We start from the raw sequence: 25375 nt of genomic DNA, 5'->3' as shown, positions 1-25375 counted from the left end.
AGTACTAAACACCAAACGAATCACTATTCGTGTCTTTGCTAAACTTATCGGGAAACTCACGGCGGCTGAGCCGGGAGTTAAACATGCACCACTATATATCCGACCGCTTGAAAAAATAAAAGAGAATGAATTAAAACTTCACAAGGGAAATTTCGACAATTTCATGAATGTACCGCAGTCAATACATACAACCTTACTTTGGTGGATAGAAAATATACAGATTAGTTTTAAAAATATTTTTTGTCGCAAGATCCGAACACTGTTATATACACTGACGCTTCATTAAAAATGTTCGGGGGCATTCAATGAAACTAACGGTCAAAAAACAAATGGTTTCTGGTCGCATGAAGAACAAAAACTTCAATATAAATATTTTAGAAAATGAAAGCTTGTGAAATTGGCTTACGCACTTTTTGTAAATCTCTTAAAAAATATTCTTGTGAAATTGTATACGGACAACACAACATGTGTTCGTACATTAATAGATATGGAGGTAAGGTTCGAGCTCTCGACGATATTGCACGAAGAATATGGTTCTGGTGCATTGAAAGAAATATTATGTTAACGGCAGCCCATATTGCTGGCTTATCGAACACACACGCTGACAAACTTAGCAGAACTGGAAATGATGATATTGAATGGTCTTTAGAACAAGGAATTTTTGATAAAATCTTAAAACATCACCAGAACATTAAAATTGATTTATTTGCATCAAGATTGAATGCAAAACTTAAAAAGTATGTTTCGCGATATCCCGATCCATCCGCTATTGCAGTAGATGCATTCACATTTAAGTGGTGTGATAATTTATTTTACATATTTTCACCTTTCAGCTTGATAGCACGCATCCTTCAAAAGATAGAAAGAGACCACGGAAAAGCAATTTGATAGCACCAATCTGGCCTACCCAGACGTGGTGGCCAATTCTCATGAGATTGATAAAAGGTCCATGCTTGATTCTCCCAAAAGGGGAAAAAATTCTGAAAACTAGAACACAAACCAAATCAAAAGGCATCCTCTGAAAAAGATGAGACTTGCTGTTTTCGATATATCAGGGCAGGTTTACGAAGGCAAAGGTATACCGAGAGACGCTCGAGACATCATCATACAGTCCTGGAGAAAAAGCACAAGAAAACAGTACAACTCATATGTTAAAAAATGGTTACATTTCTGTGGACGGGAAGCTAATCCCTTTAATTCCAATATAAACGATATTATCAAATTTCTTGTTTATTTACACAAGCAAGGACTGAGTTACTCTGCAATAAACACAGCACGTTCAGCTGTTAGTAATTTGTGAGAATTACTGGTCAGGTAAACATACATGAAAACGAAATAATATCACGTGTTATGAAGGGGATTTTTAATGAAAAACCACCACGGCCACGATACAAAGTAACATGGGACGTAAAAATCGTTCTAAACTACTTAGAAAAGATGGATACTACATCCTTTCTATCATTATCATGTAAATTGTGCATGCTATTTTTACTTGTTACGGCTCAAAGATGCCAAACTTTGCATACTATAAAATTATCTGACATTAAAAGAGTAGGTGAAAACATTTTCATTCAAATATCAACTCTTTTGAAACAGTCAAGACCAGGGTTCAGTTTAGAACCGATTATTTTACAGCCGTATAAATTAAAAAAGAATCTATGTATTGTAACAACTTTAAATAACTATATCGCTAGAAGTGAACATTTAAGAATAGATGAGTCACTTATTATTTCCACAGTAAAACCACATAAACAGGTTTCCAAACAAACAATAGCACGATGGATTAAATTAACAATGATGAAAGCAGGCCTTGCTGACACATTCAAACCTCATAGTACAAGATCAGCATCGACGTCAAATGCTTTTTATAAAGGAATCCTTTATCTGACATAATAAAAAACCGCGGATGGAGTACAGCAAAGACATTTGCTAAATATTATCAAAGACAGATTCTTACCACTGAAACTCAAAATTTTGTTCTAGAATGAATCTCATTCATGTTTATCAGATATTAAGTACGGGCAATAGTAAATACATAATGATGTTTACACAATACAGTTATCGCCCAGTTATCTATACATGTATATTTCATTGCATGATATTAGTTTACAATAATATGTAGTAAGCCATACATATGTTTCTTGTTATTATTGGCGTACTCGTTTTTTCCTTTTACAATATTTTATCAGAAATCTCTCTGAACAATCTGTGGGGCCCTTTAAGGGAGTTTATGTGTTGGATGAAATTTAATGATTAAGCGAGACTTACCTTCGTAGAAGTAAGGTGAAGATTGATCATAATTTCATCCGACACAAAACTCCCTAAGGGCTCACACGCCCGCCCACTACCACCCAAAACGGATTTCTTTAAATATTGTCATCTTATACATAAGATATAAACTTTAAAATATGACCACTCCACATCGCTGATCGCTGCGTCTGTAATCTGTGTGAGCCCTTAGGGAGTTTTGTGTCGGATGAAATTATGATCAATCTTCACCTTACTTCTACGAAGGTAAGTCTCGCTTAATCATTAAATTTTAACTACATAGAGGAAAAAAGCAAAAGGTGTTTTGATGAAATGTATTCAGTGAACAAGAAAACAACTTAACATACATGGTAAGAAAGTGATCTTATATGAACAGTGCAAAGTTACTTTCAACAAGTGATAACCATGTTTGCAAAATGTAATTCTGAATAGAAATAATTGAAACTGATACCAAAATAGCACAAAGAACAAAAAATGACAAATTCGACAAAAAAATGAAACGATTTTTAACAGGAAACTAATATTTTGAAATGAAAAAGAGGCGGATTTTTTATTTTTATTAAAACACCCTTATTCTAAGAAAAATATTTAAAATTTTGACAGGAGAAAGAGCGAATCTCCTGCTCAAATTGGGAATGTTCATATGTATGCATGTACACTTATGTGGAAAACATTTCAACATGACTTATTTTCCTTTTATTATTAAACTATAATTTGAAAAAAAATGCCATGGCCTGGGGTATTTTAGCTTTAGTGGCCCCCTAGTAGGGATGAATCAAATTAATATGAGCAAACTTGATAAAAGACTACCTAAGAATGCTACATACAAAGTTTGGTAATCATCCATCAATAATTTCAGTAGAAAATGATGTTCAAAGGTTTTTTCTATTTTTAGCTTAAACTGCCCCTTAAAGGGGCAAGTCAAATAAATAGGAGCAAACCTGATAAAAGACTACCAAAGAATGCCGCAGACAAAATTTGGGGATCATCCATCAATAATTTCAGTAGGAAATGATGTTCAAAGATTTTTCTATTTTTAGCTTTAGCGACCCCTGAAATGGGCAAATCAAATTAATATGAGCAAATTTGATAAACTACTGCCGAAGTATGCTACAGACAAGGTTTGGTGATCATCCATTAGTTACTTCTGTAGAAGAAGACGTTAAAAGGTTTTTCTATTTTAAGCCCAAGACACCCATAAAAGGGGCCAATCGAAAAAATATGAGCAAACATGATATAAGACATCCCCAGAATGCTACAGACAAAGTTTAATGATCATCCATCAATTAGTTCTGTAGAAATAGACGACGTTTAAATGTATTTCTATTATTAGCTTGAGTGGCCCCTAAAAGTGGTCAATTAAATTAATATGAGCAAACTTGATATAACACTCCCAAGAATGCTACAGACAAAATTTTGCGATCATCCATCAATTAGTTCTGTAGAAATAGACGTTTAAAGGTTTTTCTATTTTAAGCTCTAGAGGCCCCTAAAAAGGGCCAGTCAAATGAATATGAGATAACTTGATGAAAGACTACCTAAGAATGCTACAGACAAAGTTTTGTGATTATTCTTATCAAATATAAAATGTAAATGAAGTTAATATGCAAACTTATCTGACAAAAGACGAAACGAGATTTCGTTGGATATAAAATTCATGGATTGACCTATCAACGGAAACCACGAAAATAAGTTCCCTACGAATAATGATGGTTTGCAGTAATGTTTCACCAATATACCTGTGATAAAAGACAGAAGACACTTGCTATTTGACGCTTACCCTTTTGAGGAGCTCTACCATCAACCTCGTCTGAAAAGAAATAATATATTATGTCAGTTTTTTTCCTTCACAACATCTGTACAAAATTAATCCCATTCGAAAGTCTTTTCTTTTTGAATTTTACTTGTAGCGTTTTGTTGTTAATGTTCCTTTGGAACAGAAAATGTAATATTTATGAGGAAAACAAATTGTGACATACCATTATATTTTTATAAAGGTATAGAATTTGTGCGACTGAAAAAAAAAACTTGTAAGAAGCACACTTTTCTGATAATGATTATTGTTTTAAAAAAATTGTATAAGTCGATTCAGGTTCCATTACATGAGTAGGTTCAGGTTCTATTTGTATAGGTAGGTTCTATTTGTACAGTTAGATTCAAATCACTTTATTGAAGCTTTTTAGCAATATTTACCTCAGAGAAAAAAACAAGAGGGCCATGATGACCCTGAATCACTCACCAGAAACAACTGTTTTTCAGTGATTATAGAAATAGTTTTTCAAATAAACTTGTAGAAAGACAAGTCAAGGTCAACTTGCCTCTCTAGTTATAATGTTTCCCGACACTGATATATTATCTTTATAGTTAAAATGATTGGAACCAAGATTTGTGATCATCCATCCATTAATTTGTGATACAATTTGCCTGTGACTGTCTTTTAAACATGTGATCTTTCTCTTTTTTTACTTATTTTTAAAAATGAGATAATTACATAATCTCAGTATTTAGATATACATGTATACTGTTTGTCAGGATGACACCAACTGTCAATATTTATTTAAGATAGCATAGGTATACTAGTCAACTCAACCAGAAAGTGAACATTTCAAGTTAATTATCTTACTCTCTTATAGAAATGGGAAAAATTGTCATTTTAACTACATAGAGAAAAAAAGCAAAAGGTGTTTTGATGAAATATATTCAGTGAACAAGAAAACAACTTAACATACAGGGAAAAAAAGTGATCTTATATGAACAGTGCAAAGTTACTTTCAACAAGTGATAGCTATGTTTGCAAAATGTGATTCTGAATAAAAATAACTGAAACTGATACCAAAATAGCACAAAGAACAAAAAATGACAACTTCGACAAAAATGAAACGATTTTTAACAGGAAACTAATATTATATTTCTTTAGGCCTTATTTCACTTCCTGTATTGACCTTACAAATGAACCTGCATAAAGATTAATAGAATGATGCAATGCCTGTCCCAATTCTAGCGCACAAAATGAAATATACAAAGCACATGACCTCAAATCATTTCTTTAAGATCTCTAAAAAACAAACAGGTCATGGCATTAAGACATTCATTTTTTTGCCTAACATGTACATACATGTGAACTTTTTACAATGTTCAAGAAGGAGAATTTACTTCACAGAGAGTGATATTTTTTAATTGACAATAGACATAGTAGGAAATTTTGAAATAAAGAAGAGGCGGATTCCTTTATTTTTCTTAAAACACCCCTTATTCTAAGAAAAATAATAAAAAATTTGACAGGAGAAAGAGGGAGTCTCCTGCTCAAATTGGGAGAGTTCACATGCATATACATTTATATGGAAAACATTTCAACATGAGTTATTTTCTTTTTATTATTAAACTATAATGTGAAGAAATTCCATGGCTTGGGGCATCCCCATAATATGGGCCAATCGAATATATATGAGCAAACTTGATAAAAGACTACCTACGAATGCTACATACAGAGTTTGGTAATCATCCATCAATAATTTCAGTAGAAAATCATTTTCAAAGGTTTTTTCTATTTTTATCTTTAGCGGCCCCGTAAAGGTGCAAATCAAATAAATATGAGCAAACCTGATAAAAGACTACCCAAGAATGCCGCAGACAAAATTTGGGGATCATCTATCAATAATTTCAGGAGGAAATAATGTTCAAAGATTTTTCTATTTTTAGCTTTAGCGACCCCTGAAAGGGCCAATCGAATTAATATGAGTAAACTTGATAAACGACTACCTAAGTATGCTCTAGAGAAGGTTTGGTGATTATCCATCAATTAGTTCTGTAGAATAAGACGTTTAAATGTTTTTCTATTTTTAGCCCAAGAGACCCATAAAAGGGATCAATCGAATAAATATAAGCAAACTTGATATAAGACATCCCAAGAATGCTACAGAAAAAGTTTAATTATCATCCATCAATGAGTTTTGTAGAAACAGACGTTTAAATGTATTTCTATTTTTAACTTTCGTGGCCCCTAAAAGTGGACAATCAAATTAATATGTGCAAACTTGATATAAGACTCCCAAGAATACTACAGACAAAGTTTTGCGATCATCCATCAATTAGTTCTGTAGAAAAAAGACGTTTAAAGGTTTTTCTATTTTTAGCTCTAGAGGCCCCTAAAAAGGGGCCAGTCAAATTAATATGAGAAAACTTGATGAAAGACCACCTAAGAATCCTACAGACAAAATTTGGTGATTATTTTTATCAAATGTAAAATGTAAATGATGTTAATATGCAAACTTATATAACAAAAGACGAAACGAGATTTCGTTGGATATAAAATTCATGGATTGACCTATCAACGGAAACCACGAAAATAAGTTCCCTACGAATAATGATGGTTTGCAGTAGTGTTTCACCAATATAACTGTGATGATAGACAGAAGACACTTGCTATTTGACGCTTACCCTTTTGAGGAGCTCTACCATCAACCTCGTCTGAAAAGAAATAATATGTTATGTCAGTGTTTTTCCTTCACAACATCTGTACAAAATTAATCCCATTCGAAAGTCTTTTCTTTTTGAATTTTAATTGTAGCGGTTTGTTGTTAATGTTCCTTTGGAACAGAAAATGTAATATTTATGAGGAAAATAAACTGTGATATACCATTATATTTTTTATAAAGGAACTGAAAAAAACTTGTAAAAAGCACAAATTTCTAAAAGAGCTTATTGTTTTTATAATTGTATAAGTAGATTCAGGTTCCATTTCATGAATAGGTTCAGGTTCTATTTGTACAGGTAGATTCAAATCACTTTATTGAAGCTTTTTAAAAAAATTTACCTCAGAGAAAAAAAAATACAACAAGAGGGCCATGATGACCTTGAATCGCTCACCAGAAACAACTGTTTTTAGTGATTATAGAATTTTGTTTTGAAATAAACTTGTAGAAAGACAAGTTAAGGTCAACTTCAACTTACCTCTCTAGTTTATGGTTTCCCGACACTGATATATATTCTTTATATTAAAAATGATTGGAACCAAGTTTGGTGATCATCCATCCATTAATTTGTGATAAAATTTGCCTATGACTGTCTATCAAAATTGTGATCTGTCTTTATTTTTTACTTATTTAAAAAATGAGATAAATATATAATCTCAATATTTAGATATACATGTAAACTGTTTGTCAGGATGACACCACCGGTCAATATTTATTTAAGATAACACAGGTATACTAGTCAACTCAACCAGAAAGTGAACATTTCAGGTTAATTATCTTACTCTCTATTAGAAGTGGGAAAAATTGTAACTTTAACTACATAGAGAAAAAAAGCAAAAGGTGTTTTGATGAAATGTATTCAGTAAACAAGAAAACAAGTTAACATACAGGGTAAAAAAGTGATCTTATATGAACAGTGCAAAGTTACTTTCAACAAGTGATAGCCATGTTTGCAAAATGTGATTCTGAATAGAAATAATTGAAACTGATACCACAATAGCACAAAGAACAAAAAAATGACAACTTCGACAAAAAATGAAACGGTTTTTAACAGGAAACTAATGTAATATTTCTTTAGGCCTTATTTCATTTCCTGTATTGACCTACAAATGAACCTGCAGAAAGATAAATAGAATGATGCAATGCCTGTCCCAATTCTAGCGCACAAACAGAAATATACAAAGCACATGACCTCAATTCATTTCTTTAAGATCTCTGAAAAGCAAACAGGTCATGGCATTAAGATATTCAATTTTTTATGCATAACATGTACATATATGTGAACTTTTTTCAATGTTCAAGAAGGAGAATTTACTCAAAATAGAGGGAGATTTTTTAATTTACAATAGACATAGTAGGAAATTTTGAATTGAAAAAGAGGCGGGTTTTTTATTTTTTCAAAACACCCCTTATTCTAAGAAAAATATTAAAAAATTTGACAAGAGAAAGAGCGAGTCTCCTGCTCAAATTGGGAGTGTTCACATGTATGCATGTACACTTATGTAGAAAACATTTTAACATGAGTTATTTTCCTTTTATTATTTAACTATAATTTGAAGAAATGCCATGGCCTGGGGCATTCTAGCTATTGTGGCCCCCTTGTAGGGATCAATCAAATTCATATGAGCAAACTTGATAAAAAACTACCTAAGAATGCTACATACAAAGTTTGGCAATCATCCATCAATAATTTCAGTAGAAAATGATGTTCAAAGGTGTTTTCTATTTTTAGCTTTAGCGGCACCTTAAAGGGGCAAATCAAATAAATATGAGCAAACCTGATAAAAGACTACCCAAGAATGCCGCAGACAAAATTTGGGGATCATCTATCAATAATTTCAGGAGGAAATAATGTTCAAAGATTTTTCTATTTTTAGCTTTAGCGACCCCTGAAAGGGGCCAATCGAATTAATATGAGCAAACTTGATAAACGACTACCTAAGTATGCTCCAGACAAGGTTTGATGATCATACATCAATTAGTTCTGTAGAAGAAGACGTTTAAAAGTTTTTCTATTTTTAGCCCAAGAGACCCATAAAAGGGGCCAATCGAATAAATATGAGCAAACTTGATATAAATCATCCCCAGAATGCTACAGAAAAAGTTTAATGATCATCCATCAATTAGTTCTGTAGAAATAGACGTTTAAATGTATTTTTATTTTTAGATTTAGTGGCCCCTAAAAGTTGTCAATTAAATTAATATCAGCAAACTTGATATAAGACTCCCAAGAATGCTACAGACAAAGTTTTGCGATCATCCATCAATTAGTTCTGTAGAAACAGACGTTTAAATGTATTTTTATTTTTAGTTTTAGTGGCCCTTAAAAAGTGATCAATCAAATTAATATGTGCAAACTTGATATAAGACTCTCAAGAATGCTACAAACAAAGTTTTGCAATCATCCATCAATTAGTTCTGTAGAAAAAGACGTTTAAAGGTTTTTATATTTTTAGCTCTAGAGGCCCCTAAAAAGGGCCAGTCAAATTTATATGAGAAAACTTGATGAAAGACTACCTAAGAATGCTACAGACAAAATTTGGTGATTATTTTTATCAAATGTAAAATGTAAATGATGTTAATATGCAAACTTATATTACAAAAGAAGAAATGAGATTTCGTTGGATATAAAATTCATGGATTGACCTATCAACGGAAACCACGAAAATAAGTTCCCTAGGAATAATGATGGTTTGCAGTAGTGTTTCACCAATATACCTGTGATGATAGACAGAACACATTTGCTATTTGAACACATAGAGAAAAAAAGCAAAAGGTGTTTTGATGAAATATATTCAGTGAACAAGAAAACAACTTAACATAGAGGGTTAAAAAGTGATCGTATATAAACAGTGCAAATTTACTTTCAACAAGTGATAGCCATGTTTGCAAAATGTGATTCTGAATAGAAATAATTGAAACTGATACCAAAATAGCACAAAGAACAAAACATGACAACTTCGACAAAGCATGAAACGATTTTTAACAGGAAACTAATGTAATATTTCTTTAGGCCTTATTTCATTTCCTGTATTGACCTACAAATGAACCTGCAGAAAGATTAATAGAATGATGCAATGACTGTCCCAATTCTAGAGCACAAACAGAAATATACAAAGCACAGGACCTCAAATCATTTCTTTAAGATCTCTAAAAAAACAAACAGGTCATGGCATTAAGACATTCATTTTTTATGCATAACATGTACATACATGAGAACTTTTTGCAATGTTCAAGAAGGAGAATTTACTTCAAAGAGAGGGATATTTTTTAATTGACAATAGACATAGTAGGAAATTTTGAAATAAAGAAGAGGCGGATTTCTTTATTTTTTTTAAAACACCCCTTATTCTAAGAAAAATATTTAAAAATTTGACAGGAGAAAGAGGGAGTCTCCTGCTCAAATTGGGAGAGTTCACATGTATATACATTTATATGGAAAACATTTCAACATGAGTTATTTTCCTTTTATTATTAAACTATAATGTGAAGAAATTCCATGGCCTGGGGCATTTCAACTTTAGTGGCCCAATAATATGGGCCAATCGAATATATATGAGCAAACTTGATAAAAGACTACCTAAGAATGCTACATACAGAGTTTTGTAATCATCCATCAATAATTTCAGTAGAAAATGATGTTCAAAGGTTTTTTCTATTTTTATCTTTAGCGGCCCCTTAAAGGTGCAAATCAAATAAATATGAGCAAACCTGATAAAAGACTACCCAAGAATGCCGCAGACAAAATTTGGGGATCATCTATTAAACATTTCAGTAGGAAATGATGTTCAAAAGTTTAACTATTTTTAACTTTAGCCACCCCTGAAAGGGGTCAATTCAATTAATATTAGCAAACTTAATAAATGACTACCCAAGAATGCTACAGACAAAGTTTGGTGATCATGTATCAATTAGTTCTCTAAAAATAGACGTTTAAAGGTATTTTTATTTTTAGCTTTAGCGGCCTCTCAAAGGGGCTAATCAAATTAATATGAGCAAACTTGATAGGTTTGGTGATCATCCATCAATTAGTTTTGTAGAAGAAGACGTTTAAAGGTATTTCTATTTTTAGCCCTAGAGACCCCTAAAAGGGGCCAATCGAATTTTGTTGTGTTGTACTTTCTTTAGGGATTCTGTTTTTCTCTATTTGATAAAAGACTACCCAAGAATGCTACCGACAAAGTTTGGTGATCATCCATAAATTAGTTCTCTAGAAAAAGACGTTTAAAGGTATTTCTATTTTAGCCATAGAGACTTCTAAAAGGGGCCAATCGAATAAATATGAGCAAATTTGATAAAAAAATCTACCTTAGAATGCTACAGAAAAAGTTTAAATGTTTTTTTTCTATTTTTAGCTCTAGAGACCCCTTAAAGGAGTCAATCAAATTAATATGAGCAAACTTGATAAAAGGCTTCCTAAGAATGCTACAGACAAGGTTTGGTGATCATCCATCAATTAGTTCTGAAGAAATAGACGTTTAAAGGTATTTCTATTTTTAGCTTAAGCGGTCCCTAAAAGGGGTCAATCAAATTGATATGAGCAAACTTGATAAAAGACTATCCATGTATGCTACAGACAAAGTTTGGTGATCATCCCTCTGTAGAAGAAGATGTTTAAAGGTTTTTTGTTCTATTTTTAGCCCTAGACACCCCGTAAAGGGACCAATCACTTTAATATGAGCAAACTTGATTAAAGACTACCAAAGAATGCTACAGACAAAGTTTGGTGATCATCCATCAATTAGTTCTGTAGTAGAAGATGTTTAAAGGTTTTTCTATTTTTAGCTCTGTTGACCCCTTTAAGAGGCCAATTAAAATGACATGAGCAAATTCAAGTATGACTGTCAGATGGATGCTACAGACCAAATTGGAAGTAAATCTGCCCAGCAGTTTCAGAGAATTAGACAATTGTTGACGACGGACGCCGGAGCATACCCCTTTGATACTAATAGCTCACCCTGAACCTTCGGCTCTGGTGAGCTAATTATATTCAAAAATATAGTTACTATTTCTATGCACTGAATCACTCTTTACTTACATTTTAATATTGATACATAAAATATTTTAGATTTATGGCCCTAAAATTTATTAAACAAGAACAAAAGCAAAGGGGAGCAACTACAAAATCACATAAAAGTATGGTTCTAAGGCAGTCTGTTAAGTGCTTATTTTCTTTTCAAGTCGAGTTAATGCTATCTCCGCACAAACGATTGCTAGCCAACAGACCTCTTTGTTGTTTTGCATCAGATGCAGATTTACGATGACCATATTGCTTTTCAGGGATCGGTTGTGGTATTTCTTTATTTAATGCCCCAGAAACAAGTGGTACCTGAAAATAAAAACATAACCAAATCTTTATCAATAGTGTGTAGAAATGATATTTCTTTAAGGGCTGTTGCACAAAACCGTCTGGTTAGCTCAATAGGGAGAGCATTGGACTGCGAATCGGGCGATCCACGTTCGATTCTCGGGCGTTGCAGGTCACTTTCTTTGAGATTGATTAGAAATCCTTTCTACGGTCATTCTCACTGTACCTTTGCTCTGGCATGTACAGAAGTTCCTAACAAAAGTGAAGACAATTAGTACTGCTAAGCTGCTTGACAGCCTGCTTAGGAACAATGTGGTGGATGAACTGTGCTCTTGTAAAATCAATGTAGCTTACTGCTGTGATCAAGAGCGAAAACAACAAACACCTTCACCACTGCCATTACACATAACTTAAATATTTATCTAAAATATCTTACCAGGGTTAATATGTAAGTGTACTCTCTTGTAGTAGTTTTTTTATTACCTTGTATTCAGTAACTGTGATGGAATATATAACATAACTGTTGTGACAGGGTTTCTTTTATTTTGGTCATTTTTTTTCTTGACCAATGCTTTTTACCAAGAAGAGGCGAGTGCGAGTTTCACAAGTTTACTGATTATTTCTGTTGATTATTTCTGTTGATTGACATCATTAATTTCATTTATTTACATCAGTGAGATATAATTCAAATCACTCACTATCTTCTGTGATACAAATTAATTTCATTGTTTGACATCAGTGAGATATACCTGTATGAAATTTTCAAGCTGTAAAATAGACGGATTTTTTTTTTAATTTTACGCCCGTACAGAAGAAAATACGCCTTATGCTTTTTCTAATATTATAGAATAAATTACGCCTGGAATACGGTTTTACGCACGGAAACCAGCCTTAAATGGCACGGATTACTGGCGTATAAATGACACGTAATATTTAAATGAGCAGGAATTTAAAAATAAAAATTACGCCTGTAAATATTCCCTTTACAGCCATATAAAATCCAGATTTTACGTCTATATTAAATTTACGCCCGTAAAATCCTTTTACGGGCGGGGCGTACAAAATTTAAATTTTACGTCTATACTAATTTTACGTCCATCCTAAAAAGTATGCTTTGATTTCTTTGCATCTGAAGAATAAGCTTGTCATACTTGTTTAATTGTCACATGTTTCATAGAATCTATTTTTTTTTCTGAAACCTGGTACATTTGGGAAAATAAACCAGTAACAAACAACAAATGATCACAAACACAAAACCTGTCCCTAAAATACATATTTAACCAAAGAATTGCTTTTTTTAGGTTTATGAAATCAATTTTGTTTCAACTCTACAAATTAAACTCAAATGTTTGTTAAAAAGATTGTCATTTGTTTCACTAAAAGTTCATTTAATGAGTTGATTTTTTCACTTGCTGTTCAATCTAGTTGCAGTTGTAGCCTCTCCTTTTTGTGATCTTTCAAGAATCTTGTGCTCAATGCACCATTTGTAATGTTGTTCCAACAATACCTGTAAAATATCAGACATATCAAGCATTGTATAATATGCATTTTCCTATTTTAATATTACAACAACTTTCCTCTGTAAAGTTTTAAGTATGAAAGATCTTGACATTTTGCCTATTTTCTGACATGCATTTTATAATGCTCCCACCATGATAATAGTAAGGAGACATATAGCGCCTGTCTGTGTGTGTGTGTCCATTAGTGCGCGTATGTGTGTGTACGAAAATGTGTACGCCAATAACTGTATCATGCATCAAGGGATTTTGATATAGCTTGGAAAATATTTGAAGCATGTTCAGACATTGATCATGCTCAAGACCAATACCACAGCTCCAAGGTCAAGGTCACACATAGAGGTTAAAGGTTAAAAATCTTGTACAACCCATAACTTTGTCTTTTATCAAGGGATTTTAAGATAACTTAGCACAAATATGAAGCATGATGAGATGCTGTGTCAAGCCCTTGGACAAGACCCTAGTTCAAAGGTCAAGGTCACAGTAACAGGTCAAAGTGTAAGAAAATCATTTCAAGCTAATAACTCTATCCTGCATAAAGGATTTTTGAAATAACTTGGCACAAATGTGTAACATGATGAAATGGTAAAAAATACACAAGACTAAGACCCCTAACTACAAGGTCATGGTCACACTAAGAAGTCAAAGACCAGCAGTAAGAAAAGTTGGGGGTATGATGGTGAACAAGTGAGCACAGTCTCAAAGCCAAATATCAATGGAATTGGAAAATATCTGTGGTGCTACGCACACTTAACATAAATTCTATGTCGAAAAGGGGCATTATTCTGTCAAAATGCTTGATACAATGACATCCTCAAGTGTACAGGTTGATGACATATGGTGAACAAGTATGCAAAGTTTCAAAGCCATGTGTCAATGGACTTTGAAAATATTTGAGGTGGTGCGCAAACTTTAACATAGATTTTAAGTCTCAAAAGGGGCATAAATCTGTCAAAATGCTTGATACAGTCACTTTCTTCTGTGTACAGATTGGTGAACAAGTGTGCAAAGCTTCAAAGCCAAAAGTCTATGGAATTGGAAAATATTTTTGGTGGTTCTTTAACTTTAACATAAATTCTAAGTCGAAAAAGGAGCATCATTATATTATTGTACCCAAACTATAACATAAGTGGTTAAGCCATCACCTACCATCGTGGAGGGGGGGGGCTAGGATAGCGTTCCTTATTCTTCAAAAAGTCAAGCTAATAAGTTAAACTGCCGATATGAAACCAAAAACAATCTGATTATTTAAACTACAATTTCTATTTACCATGTCCACCTCTGCCAGCACTTCGCTTTGGTTTGAACACCAGGAATGTCACAGGGTTGTGTTCACCTTTAAGGACAAAATTATACATTGATTATACATGTATAATATAAGTTAATTCATTAAAGATGGAAACACATTGAGATCAATATTAGATATTAAATACAACAATGTTGCATTTCATAATATCTCAAAGATTATATACAATTTTCATGCTAATGCTACATATTCAAAAATATTAAAGCTACTCATTATCTTATTTCACTGTACAATATGTTCAAACTGAGTCATCAGTGACGTTTATTGAAAGTTAACAATTACTTAATTTGACAAGAATTTTATTTTAAATATTTTTTTCTAGGTTATTTAATTATATTGTAAATGGTATTGTATATACCTTTCTGGGCTTTGCGGTAGTTAAATGTTGCACACATAAACAATCAGACAGCATCTCACAGTATGTACTGGTCTAAGCCTGCAATATAATCTCATAATCTAAATTGATATAATATTATACATAATATGGTGTTGACCTGTCTTACTTATCAATTTCTATCATTTTTTTTTCTCAAACTTAAAATATCTAACATACTGTATTTAAGAAACGATAAAGATCTTCCTACATTTTTATTATGCACATTTCTGTTTTAGTCAAGTTGAAAGAAAAACAAATCTAATTTTTATACAATACCACTTGAAAGTTTTGATTTTTAAAAAGCTTATCTGTTTCTGCATTAAATTTAATGTATGTAAAAGTTGTTTACCTGAAACTTTGACTTCGAATGATTCTGCTGTTTATCTTCTTGTCCCATGTTATAATCTACACATTCACACTTCAGTTAAAATCATTTCCAGATTCTTCTCATTTCTATTTACCACACTAGTAAGACTTTAAATGTTTTCTTTGAGAAATTCTAAATATGCATCTTTACATTTAAAACACTATAATATCTACAGAATTGGTACAATATCAATTGTTTTCTTTGTGTTTGCACACACACTGACCTCAATTCCTTTGAATTCAAACTTTACAACAGTTACTGTATAACTGGAAGGTTCCATCATAATTTTAAACTCCGAGGGAAATAATCCAAAAACCAAAGCACCCATCATTTTATTTTTTACATTCATTTGAATGTATAAACTATGTTTGATACCTAAATAGATAGTGTAGAATTATGTTTTTGAAAGATAAATTAGCATGTTATTTTAACACAGATTCTAAACATATAAAATGTATAATGTTGCCTCTCCTAAAATAACCAAATGGAACAGTCTGGTCAGCATGAGTAAACTATTAACCGCCATGCATAGATAAGGGGGCAGGGAACCTAAAAATGAAAAATTTTGTATTTCAGTGTGACCAGAAACACAATTCCAAATATTTCAAAATCTGTTTCACAGGCAGATAACCAGTGGCACAGCATTATTCAATGATATATGACATACATTGAAGAAAATAATAGTTTGCATGCATTGCTCCTTCAAAAAATGACTGACAGCAATTTATATTTACCCCAACCCAGCCAAAAACACACCTAAAATGTACCAATATGGGCAATCTTCATGAAGGTGCAGCATACTCCAGAATCCGCCCGATTCCTTTAAAAATATCATTAACACGCAGTGCAAGCTATGGCATTTTCAGAAATGACCAATAAAGTGTCTGTCATACGTTTAGATTTTTCACAAAATTTATCTGAAATTTCTTACTTGTTTGGCGCCAACTGTCAAAGCTTGATTTTTAACTTTTTCACCTCCATTCGGAGAGTCAGAAATACATACAAAGCTACCAAAATGCTTAGTTTCGGGTAAAAACCCAAAAATACTTCTCATTTCCTACACACAAACAAGAAAGAATTACAATGACAGAGAAATATCAGAAGTTATCAGTACCCTCAAAACACCATGTCTGAGTTATTAAAAAAATTGACGGGGCCATCATTCGAATATGCCCCTGCCCCCTAAGAGGGAAGTAGTTTTATCAGATCTTTGTTGTATGCCTGTGGTGTTAAATCTTAGTGGATGCAGTATTTACTTATCCTGGTTATAAGAAATTACCAGGCATTATTTGCAGCATCAAGGACATACTCTGACTAAGTTTCACAGTGTATAAGCACATTGCTTCATTATTGTATTTCTATCAAGTATAGGTTAGAGTGCATATTGGGTGTTCTTCGTAAATAAGAAAGCTAAAAAGGAGCGGAGCTTGCGAAGCGACTGTAGCTTTCTTATTTACGAAGAACATCAAATATGCACTCTAACCGGCTAAGTGCTCCGCCCACTTGCTTTTTATAATATAAAACGTCCAGTTTATATAAAATCTGTTCTATTAAGATTTGAAACCTGAAGATTTGAAAAATCCTCGTCGGTGATTGGCTTAAAAAAATGGCGAGCACTAAATAGCATTTATATATTTAATATTGATAACATGATTCATGTTTTTTTCCTTAAGAATACATGAATGCAAAGTAATGGAGTTATTGCCTTTAGTAAGTTTTTGTCTGAAATGCATAACACAAAAATGTTAGAGACAATAATTCTAATATCCACATATAAGTAGATCTCATTTATGAGGAGTGCAATGTCTAAGAACCATAACACTTTATTGTATGATTTGGGGGTTATTTCCCTTTTGTACTTTTCCTTGCTTATTTTTTGTCTTAATCATACCACTTTTAAAGTATTGGAGATATTAATTTGTAACTTCACAGATGGATTATAAGATCTTTTTGAGTAAATTGCAGTGTTTTAGAACGATATATAATTATTTTGCATAATTTTGGAGTTACTGCCCTTTGCATTTTTCACTTTCAATTATTGTTAGCATAACATGAAAGGCGTAAATACTGGTATCAGTTTATACTAATATTAAATAGACAAATCCCATTTAGAAGAAGAGACCAAGGTCAAACTTATTGAAGATTGACGTTAAATTTTCACAGGAGTAGCAACAAACTATATCCAGATGAATGCATTTTCTGGGCATAGAATAATATTTCAACTTTTTAATGTCTAGATTCCAACTAAAAAACCTAAGTACACTTTTACAGCCGTAATTTTATTTTACAGGCGTAAAATGGAACTTAAGCATTTTTGATTCAGTTTACAGCACCTTAAAATTTTAAGTCAAATTGTACGCCCCTAAAGAAAAGTACAGCCGTAAAAAATAGAAAATTACGCCCATACTTTTCATATTTTTCCTGCTCTTAAAAAATTACGTGTGTTTTACGCCTGGAAAAGTGGTTTTACGTCCAATTTCCGTTTCTTTTCCTGCTACTTTACGGCTGGAATTTTCGTACGGGTAATTCAAATGACTCACTTTCTGATGTGAAAAAAAAAATCATTTTAATGATGCACATTAGTGAGATACAATTCATATTACTCACTTTTGTCTGTGATACAAATGTCCTTTCATTTATTTACATTATGAGATAAAATTCATATCACTCACTGTATGTCTTCTGTGATACAGAATTCATTTCATTTATTTACATCAGTGTGATATAATTCATATCACTCACTGTCTTCTGTGATACAAAATTATTTTAATTTATTTACATCATTGAGATACAATTCATATCACTCACTGTCTTCTGCGATACAAAATTTATTTATTCATTTAAATTAGAGAAATATAATTCATAACACTCGCTCTCATCTGTGATACAAAATTCATTTCATAGATTTACATTTTTACATTTGTGAGATACAATTCATATCACTAACTTATTTCTGTGATAAAAAATTCATTTAATTCATTTACATCAGTGAGAATAAATTCATATCACTCATCTTTTTTTTGACACAAAATTCATTCCATGTATTTACATTAGTTTGGAATAATTGTTGTAACTAACTTTCTTCTGTGATAAAAAATTCATTTCATCTTTTTATATTAGTGAGATACAATTCATATCACTCACTTTTGTCTGTGATACAAAATTCCTTTCATTTATTTACATAAGTGAGATGAAATTCATATCATTCACTGTCTTCTGTGATACAAAATTCAACACATTCATTTACATTAGTGAGATAGAATTCATATCACTCACTGTCTTCTGTGATACATTATCATTTCTTTTATTTACATTTGTGAGACACAATTTATATTATATAAATTATATATATTTATATTTATGTGATACAAAATTCATTTCATTGTTTTACATTGGTGATATTTAATTGATATCATTCACTTTCTTCTGTGATATAAAATTCATTTTATTGATTAACATTAGTGAGATATAATTCATATCACTCATTTTCTTCCATGATTCAAAAATAATTTCTTTTAATTACATAAGTGAGATATTAGACTTTTTTCTAATTTATATCACTCATTTTTATATCATTCATTCAAAGAGTTTAGTGTTTTAAATTAATGTTTTTGTTCACGAGTGTCCAGCGTAGTATCATTATCATGAAACTATTTGAAATATCTCATCTTGAACTAGAGTGATAGCGTTCATATTCACTCAGAACAAATAAACGACTTTACCTACAGATAATTTTATTTAATTTAGTTTAAAGTTACAATGAAACTGTATAAGTCATACAGCAACTGTTCAGTTATTTTGATTGAAAAATAGCTCAGAGTCTGAGTCAAGATTCAAGTATGCAAATGTCATCCTAAATCAAATCCTTAACCTCCTGGCCATGTACATGTAACTCATCCAATTGACAGAAGAAAATGTGTAAAATATACCTCTGTATCAACCACTTCTGTCCTCTTGGCCATTTGTTGTATACGTTGTCTTCTACACTTCCAAACACAGCAGCATGCGACAGAAATTATAACGATAAAAACAGGCAAACCGACAGCTATTGCTATACCTATAGCATGCTGTCTCTTTTCACTGAAAAATAAAATGTCATTTCATGCAGTAACTTATTGGGGTATTTTTACCCTTAATTCTTTTATTTGATTGACAATTATAATGTCACATAATGACTAACGTACTTTAACTATTATGGTTAAGGTAAAGTCACTACCTATAATTTATCTAAAGCAAGACATAAAGCTTCTTAGCATGATGACAACGATATCAATACTAATGATGGATGCTCCCAAACCTAAAAGAATACGGAATATCTATGAGAAAGGTGTAGAGGTGTATAGAAAAATAATATTCCTTTCAGAAAGCAAACTAGACAGAGTTATTATTCTTGTACACAGCAAATCCTCGGTAAAAATGTCATTGCTTTTTTCAGCTAGCTAAAGTGCACTTTCACTTATTCAAATCTTTGCTTAATAAAATACAAGTTGTATCACTAGTGGGGTACAATCCATATCACAAGTGGATCTAACTCAACAGGAACAAATATAACTAGTTGATCACTAGTAAGGGAAAATTTATATCATTATTTAAGTACAATTAATATCACAAGTGGATCACTCAAGGAGAACAATTTATATAACTAGGGGGTCATTATTAGAGAACGATTCATATCTCAAATAGGAAACAATTCATATTACTAGGGGGGATACAATTCATATAATTCTTTGAAATCAAAAATGTACAATATCATTTAATCTCAATTTGCATAAGTGTTATCTAAGTCATACATGTTGACTTTTATTTCCCTTGCATCAGCGAGATAAAATTCATATACTTTATTAATTAAATGTCTTTCATTTTAAGACTTTTGAATTTAGATAGTTCAATTTAATGTAAAAGTTATACTCTTTTCTTTTTGCATCTCTTGCTTTTACTTCTGGATGGTCATCTGAGGCACAGACTGTCATTGTTGGTTTGTCTAGATCTTTATCTTCCACTAAATGGGGTAGGTCATCAGGACATTTCTCTACACAGGAAAACTATAAAAAAACAACAATAAAAAACTATTTAAAATACACATATATGAGTAACCAAATCATGTACATTTAATTCACTGATTTAATGTGATAACTTGTACCAATAAGAATTTGGTAAAATCTTCCAAATTTAAGAATATAAGTATGTTAATTGAGCAGGCAACTAAAGATAGTGTAGAGTCTGGTTGGGAGATAGTGTTGAGTGTGGTAAGCAAACAGTGTCAAGTCTAGTCATGACATTAGGTTTAGTCCTATTGCATATAGTTTTGAGTCTAGTAGCGATATAGTGTCAAGTCTGGTAAGTATATAGTGTTGAGTCATGTCAGCATATATTTTAGTGTCTGGTCAGGATATAGTGTTGTGTTTGGTCAGGATATAGTGTTGAGTCTGGTCAAGATATAGTGTTAGCTGTGGTCAGCATATAATGTAGAATCTAGTCGGGATATAGTGTTGAGTTTGGTCAGGATGACGTGTTGAGTCTGGTCAAGATATAGTGTTGTGTGACTTTGGTCAGCATATAGTGTCAAGTCTAGTCGGGATATAGTGTCTGGTCACGATACATTGTTGTGTCTGGTCAGTAAAAAGTGTCAAGACTGGTCGGGATATAGTGCTGGGTGTGGTGTGGATAAAGTGTTGTGTAATGCCAGCATATATTGTCAGGTTTGGTTAGAATATAGTGTTGAGTCTAGTCAGGATATAGTATTTCGTCTGGTGAGTATATAGTGTTTTGCCTGATCGTTATATAGTGTCGAGTTTGTTCGGGATAAAGTGTTGGATCTGGTAATGATATAGTGTAGTGCCTGGTCAGGATATAGTGTTAAGTCTGGTTGTTACATAATGTTGAGTCCAGTCAGCATGTAGTGTTGAGTCTGGTGAGGATATAGTGTCAGGTCTGGTAGGGATATTATGCGGGTGTGGTCAGGATATATTGTAGTTTATGGTAAGGATAAAGTGTTGTGTCTGGTCAGCATATAGTGTCAAGCCTGGTCAAGATATAGTCTTGAGGCAGGTTAGGATAAAGTGTTAAGTCGGTCAAGAAACAGTGTCAAGTCTGTCTGGGATATAGTGTTGGGTCTGGTCAGGATATAGTGTAGTGTCTTGTCAGCATACAGTGTCAAGTCTGGTCGTGACGTATTGTTTTAAGTCCTGTCAGCATTTAAAGTGAGTCTGGTAAGGATACAGTGTGGGTGTGGTCATGATATAGTGTTGTGTCAGAATTTAGAGTTGAGTTTGGTCAAATATACAGTGTTGAGTCTATATGTCACAAGGTATTTATCATTAATAAATATAATATGAATAAATACAGGTTGTTGTTTTGAATTAGTATACCGTTTCGGATGGGATGTAATTTAAACTTACCTTTTGTGGTATGCGGGTGTATACTTACCTGAACAAACGAACGCATGTTCTATAATTATCGCATATTTTAGACGGTAATTATTGACTAATGTCTATGATGGAATTCTCGGCTGGAATAGTGTACGTTTCGCGATGTTGATTTTTTGTGTGTGTGATTTTCTCTTTGTTTATTACGTCATGTATAAATTTTGTGACTTGTGTTGTATGATTTTGTGATGTCTTTTCTACTTGTTTCATTTTTATAAGGATAAGGAAGAAATGTCGGGACGACATTTTTACTAGCAGGGGGAGTATTTCACAGGGTAGTAATCATTTATAAATGAAATATGAATAAATACTGGTTGTTGATTTCAATCTTCAATCCTTCTCGTATTTAGTCAAACATATTTCTTTTCTCTACGTCAGTCATTCAATAACTATAGTCCCGTTATCCTATTATTATATTCCCATATGGTGTTTCCGCTGAGGGTGAGATAAATGTGCAGCCTGACCGGGACTCGAACCCGAGACCTTCGGAAAAACGTTCTGCGGCTCTACAGATTGAGGTATTTGGCCGCTCACACATCTTCTCCCCTTAAAGGTGAACAATTCTGAACCGTGACATACTTCACCTCAACATTGAAATTCGTCCTCGAATTCCACAAAGCTATAGATAAATGCTAATTAACCTCTGAGCTAGATGCAGTCACGGTCTCCCGTTGGGCGTCATTGACCTTACATTGCTTTGCCGGTCATTAGCTAGCTCGTTCAAATATTTGGTAGCTTCATAGATTCTTATTGGTGTAAGAAACTGAAAACAATATAATATAGTATCATAGATAATTTATTATATATAACAGAAATGCGTCTACACAAAGTGAGATTCCTGTTTCCCTAAACATAAAACATGAAAACAAATAACAAGAATAGATATACATGTGTTGTGCATCCGAAAAATGATAAAAACCCGTTTATGAAAAAAAAAAATGAATAAATATGCATGTTAATTTCTTTTAAACAAAAAACTTATAAATATAATCATTTTCTAAAAATGCCATATTTACAAAACAATGTGTAAAATTTCAAATATGTTAAGTTACAAATATTAAATTTAAAATTATGTAAGCGGAAGATTAAATGTGGTTTTTACTCTTTGTACAATCAATTGTGTTAAAAGTTTTATTATATTTAGGTGATAATGTCAATTTAGCCGTCTGTACTTAATAAATTGTTAAACCTTATGACTGATAAAATGTCCAGGTGATGATTGTTGTTATAAATTCTATGTTGCTATGTTACATTATTTTGTATTGAAACCCGATTGGTTATTTTGTTATTTAAGAAACAAAGATGTTTAAAATTTTATTGGTCAGTTTAAAACGAAACCATTTTTAGAGATATTGTAAAGATAGAAAAATGGATCAGTTAGTCTTTGATTGCCAAGTGATAACATTGTGGCTTTCCATTAGAAATATTTGTTACTATATTTTTAATATCTACATTGTATTTGTTAAAGTCAGGATAACCTGTACATATTATAAATTATTTGTGGTATTCCACTTGGAAAGAAACATTAAATTATAGGAAACATTAAATTATAGAACGGAACTTTGTGTTGACATTCAATGCATAAAATATGTATACAGGTCTATCAATATTCAGGGTATTGTATTCTATTTCTTTTCAAAGATTAATTATTTTAAATAACAACATTTTACCAAAAAATAACAATTTAAGCATATGAAAAACTAGGAAGATATAACATCACTTACCTGAAAACAATATAAAATTATCATAGATAATTTATTACCTACCGACTCCTTTGTTAAAAGCGGTCTAGTTAATCACTAACCGACCAATTAACAGGTCTGCAAATAAATACCGACCTGTTATTGTTCTATTGTTATCTATACAAAAGAAAATATGTGAAGTCGTGAAACTCATGCATTTAAAATTAAGCATTACATAATAATCACCGTATACGCATATCCTGTAAAGCAGGAATGTTGAAATAATGTAAAATTTGTTAAAAAAAAAACACGCTGAAATGTGCAAATTTATGGGGGAAGCCACTTCGAATATGAAAAAGGACCGATATCTATTTTTAAGTAAATATTCATCAAATTAAAAGAAATAAATTAGCGCAGGCTGCTAGGGCAATATTAGATGAACACTTGAGGGATTAAATGAGATAGTACTGCGCATGCGCCAATTCAGTCTTTAACGCATTTTGGCATTATTGCCTAAAAAATTTAAGAAATCTGCGAGTTCTATACTGATGTCATAAATGAACACAAATTTTATACATAATGGGATGGGTGTGGAGGGCATTTAATCCCTCAAGTGTGCATTTGACTCATAGAATTTCAATCAAACATGGACTTAACCAAGGTAAATCTCGTTTAATTTTCCAATTCTATTTCGTCAAAACACTTTCGGTCTAAATGAGAAGTTAAAAGCGCAATAATGACAAAATATAACAGACCTTATTGCAAAACTCCTTCTTCAAAGGGGAAACAGTTTCTCTCACCTCCCTGTCATAGAATCTCGAGAATGTTTTACATTTTTGGACCATCCTGCGTTTTCCAAAATAAGCAGACCACAGGAAAACGGCATTAAGTTTTTGCCTTTGATGAAGATGCTTCCTCGCACACTATGTGCAGGAAAACATATCTGTGTTAACACCCGATCTAAACATTGTTTTTATCCCACATTGATACAGTGTCACGTGGATACTGGTCCGTATTTGGTTTTTCACATAACTTAGGGAAGCAGTTTATTTAGTTTTACAGCGAAACAGGTTTGGTTCTTGAAAAGTATTCTTTCAACACGGTATAGACACAAAGCCTCCTATCTTTGGAAAGGATATGCTTTAAGAACACAAAGTTGAAAAATCAGCTCCCGGCCGACTCTGTTTTAATAACGCATCAAATTTTAAAAAACAAATTGTGAACTGAACTTTTTCATGTTATTAACTGATAACAAATGTATAGACTGAGCTCTAGCTGCATTCGTAATTGCTATAAGCGTTACAAGTTTCATAGTAAGATCTTTCAAAGACAAATGTTTCACTGGACTTAACTTGCGTAGAAATAGTAATACAGTGTTAATATCCAAAGTACTAATGTACTTTGACCTTGTTTGGTCGTATATTAAAAACTCCCTTCATAAATCTTATAACACCTGGATGTGATCCAACACGATGGTAATCTATGACAAGTCCTAAAGCTGATAAAGCGCCTCGTGCTGTATTTAATGCACTATATCCCAAACCGCTTTTGAAACAAAACTGTGAAAAACTCGATAACATCTACTATAGTAACTGAAATTGAACTAATGTGTCGTTAACAACAACACTGTAGCCATCTTGATATATACGTTTGA

The 25375-nt window shown here is 32.3% G+C and overlaps 1 protein-coding gene across 1 annotated transcript in view; it reads right to left on the bottom strand.

The window, feature by feature from the left end:
* Positions 1-25375, bottom strand: part of LOC132741102 (receptor tyrosine-protein kinase erbB-3-like) — an 82742-nt gene that overhangs the window by 27762 nt on the left and 29605 nt on the right. The window contains exons 9-13 of the mRNA XM_060729197.1: positions 20523-20656; positions 19544-19694; positions 11967-12069; positions 6706-6735; positions 4049-4078 (exon numbers count right to left, since the gene is read on the bottom strand). Of these exons, the coding sequence (XP_060585180.1) occupies positions 4049-4078; positions 6706-6735; positions 11967-12069; positions 19544-19694; positions 20523-20656 (448 nt within the window). The remainder of the gene's footprint in view (positions 1-4048; positions 4079-6705; positions 6736-11966; positions 12070-19543; positions 19695-20522; positions 20657-25375) is intronic.

This window comes from Ruditapes philippinarum, unplaced genomic scaffold, assembly GCF_026571515.1.
Source record: "Ruditapes philippinarum isolate M1 unplaced genomic scaffold, ASM2657151v2 ctg2_1_1_1_1, whole genome shotgun sequence".
Classification (NCBI taxonomy): Eukaryota; Metazoa; Mollusca; class Bivalvia; order Venerida; family Veneridae; genus Ruditapes; species Ruditapes philippinarum.
The sequence above is the reverse complement of the archived record's forward strand: the minus strand, read 5'-3'. Positions and strand labels throughout refer to the sequence as shown.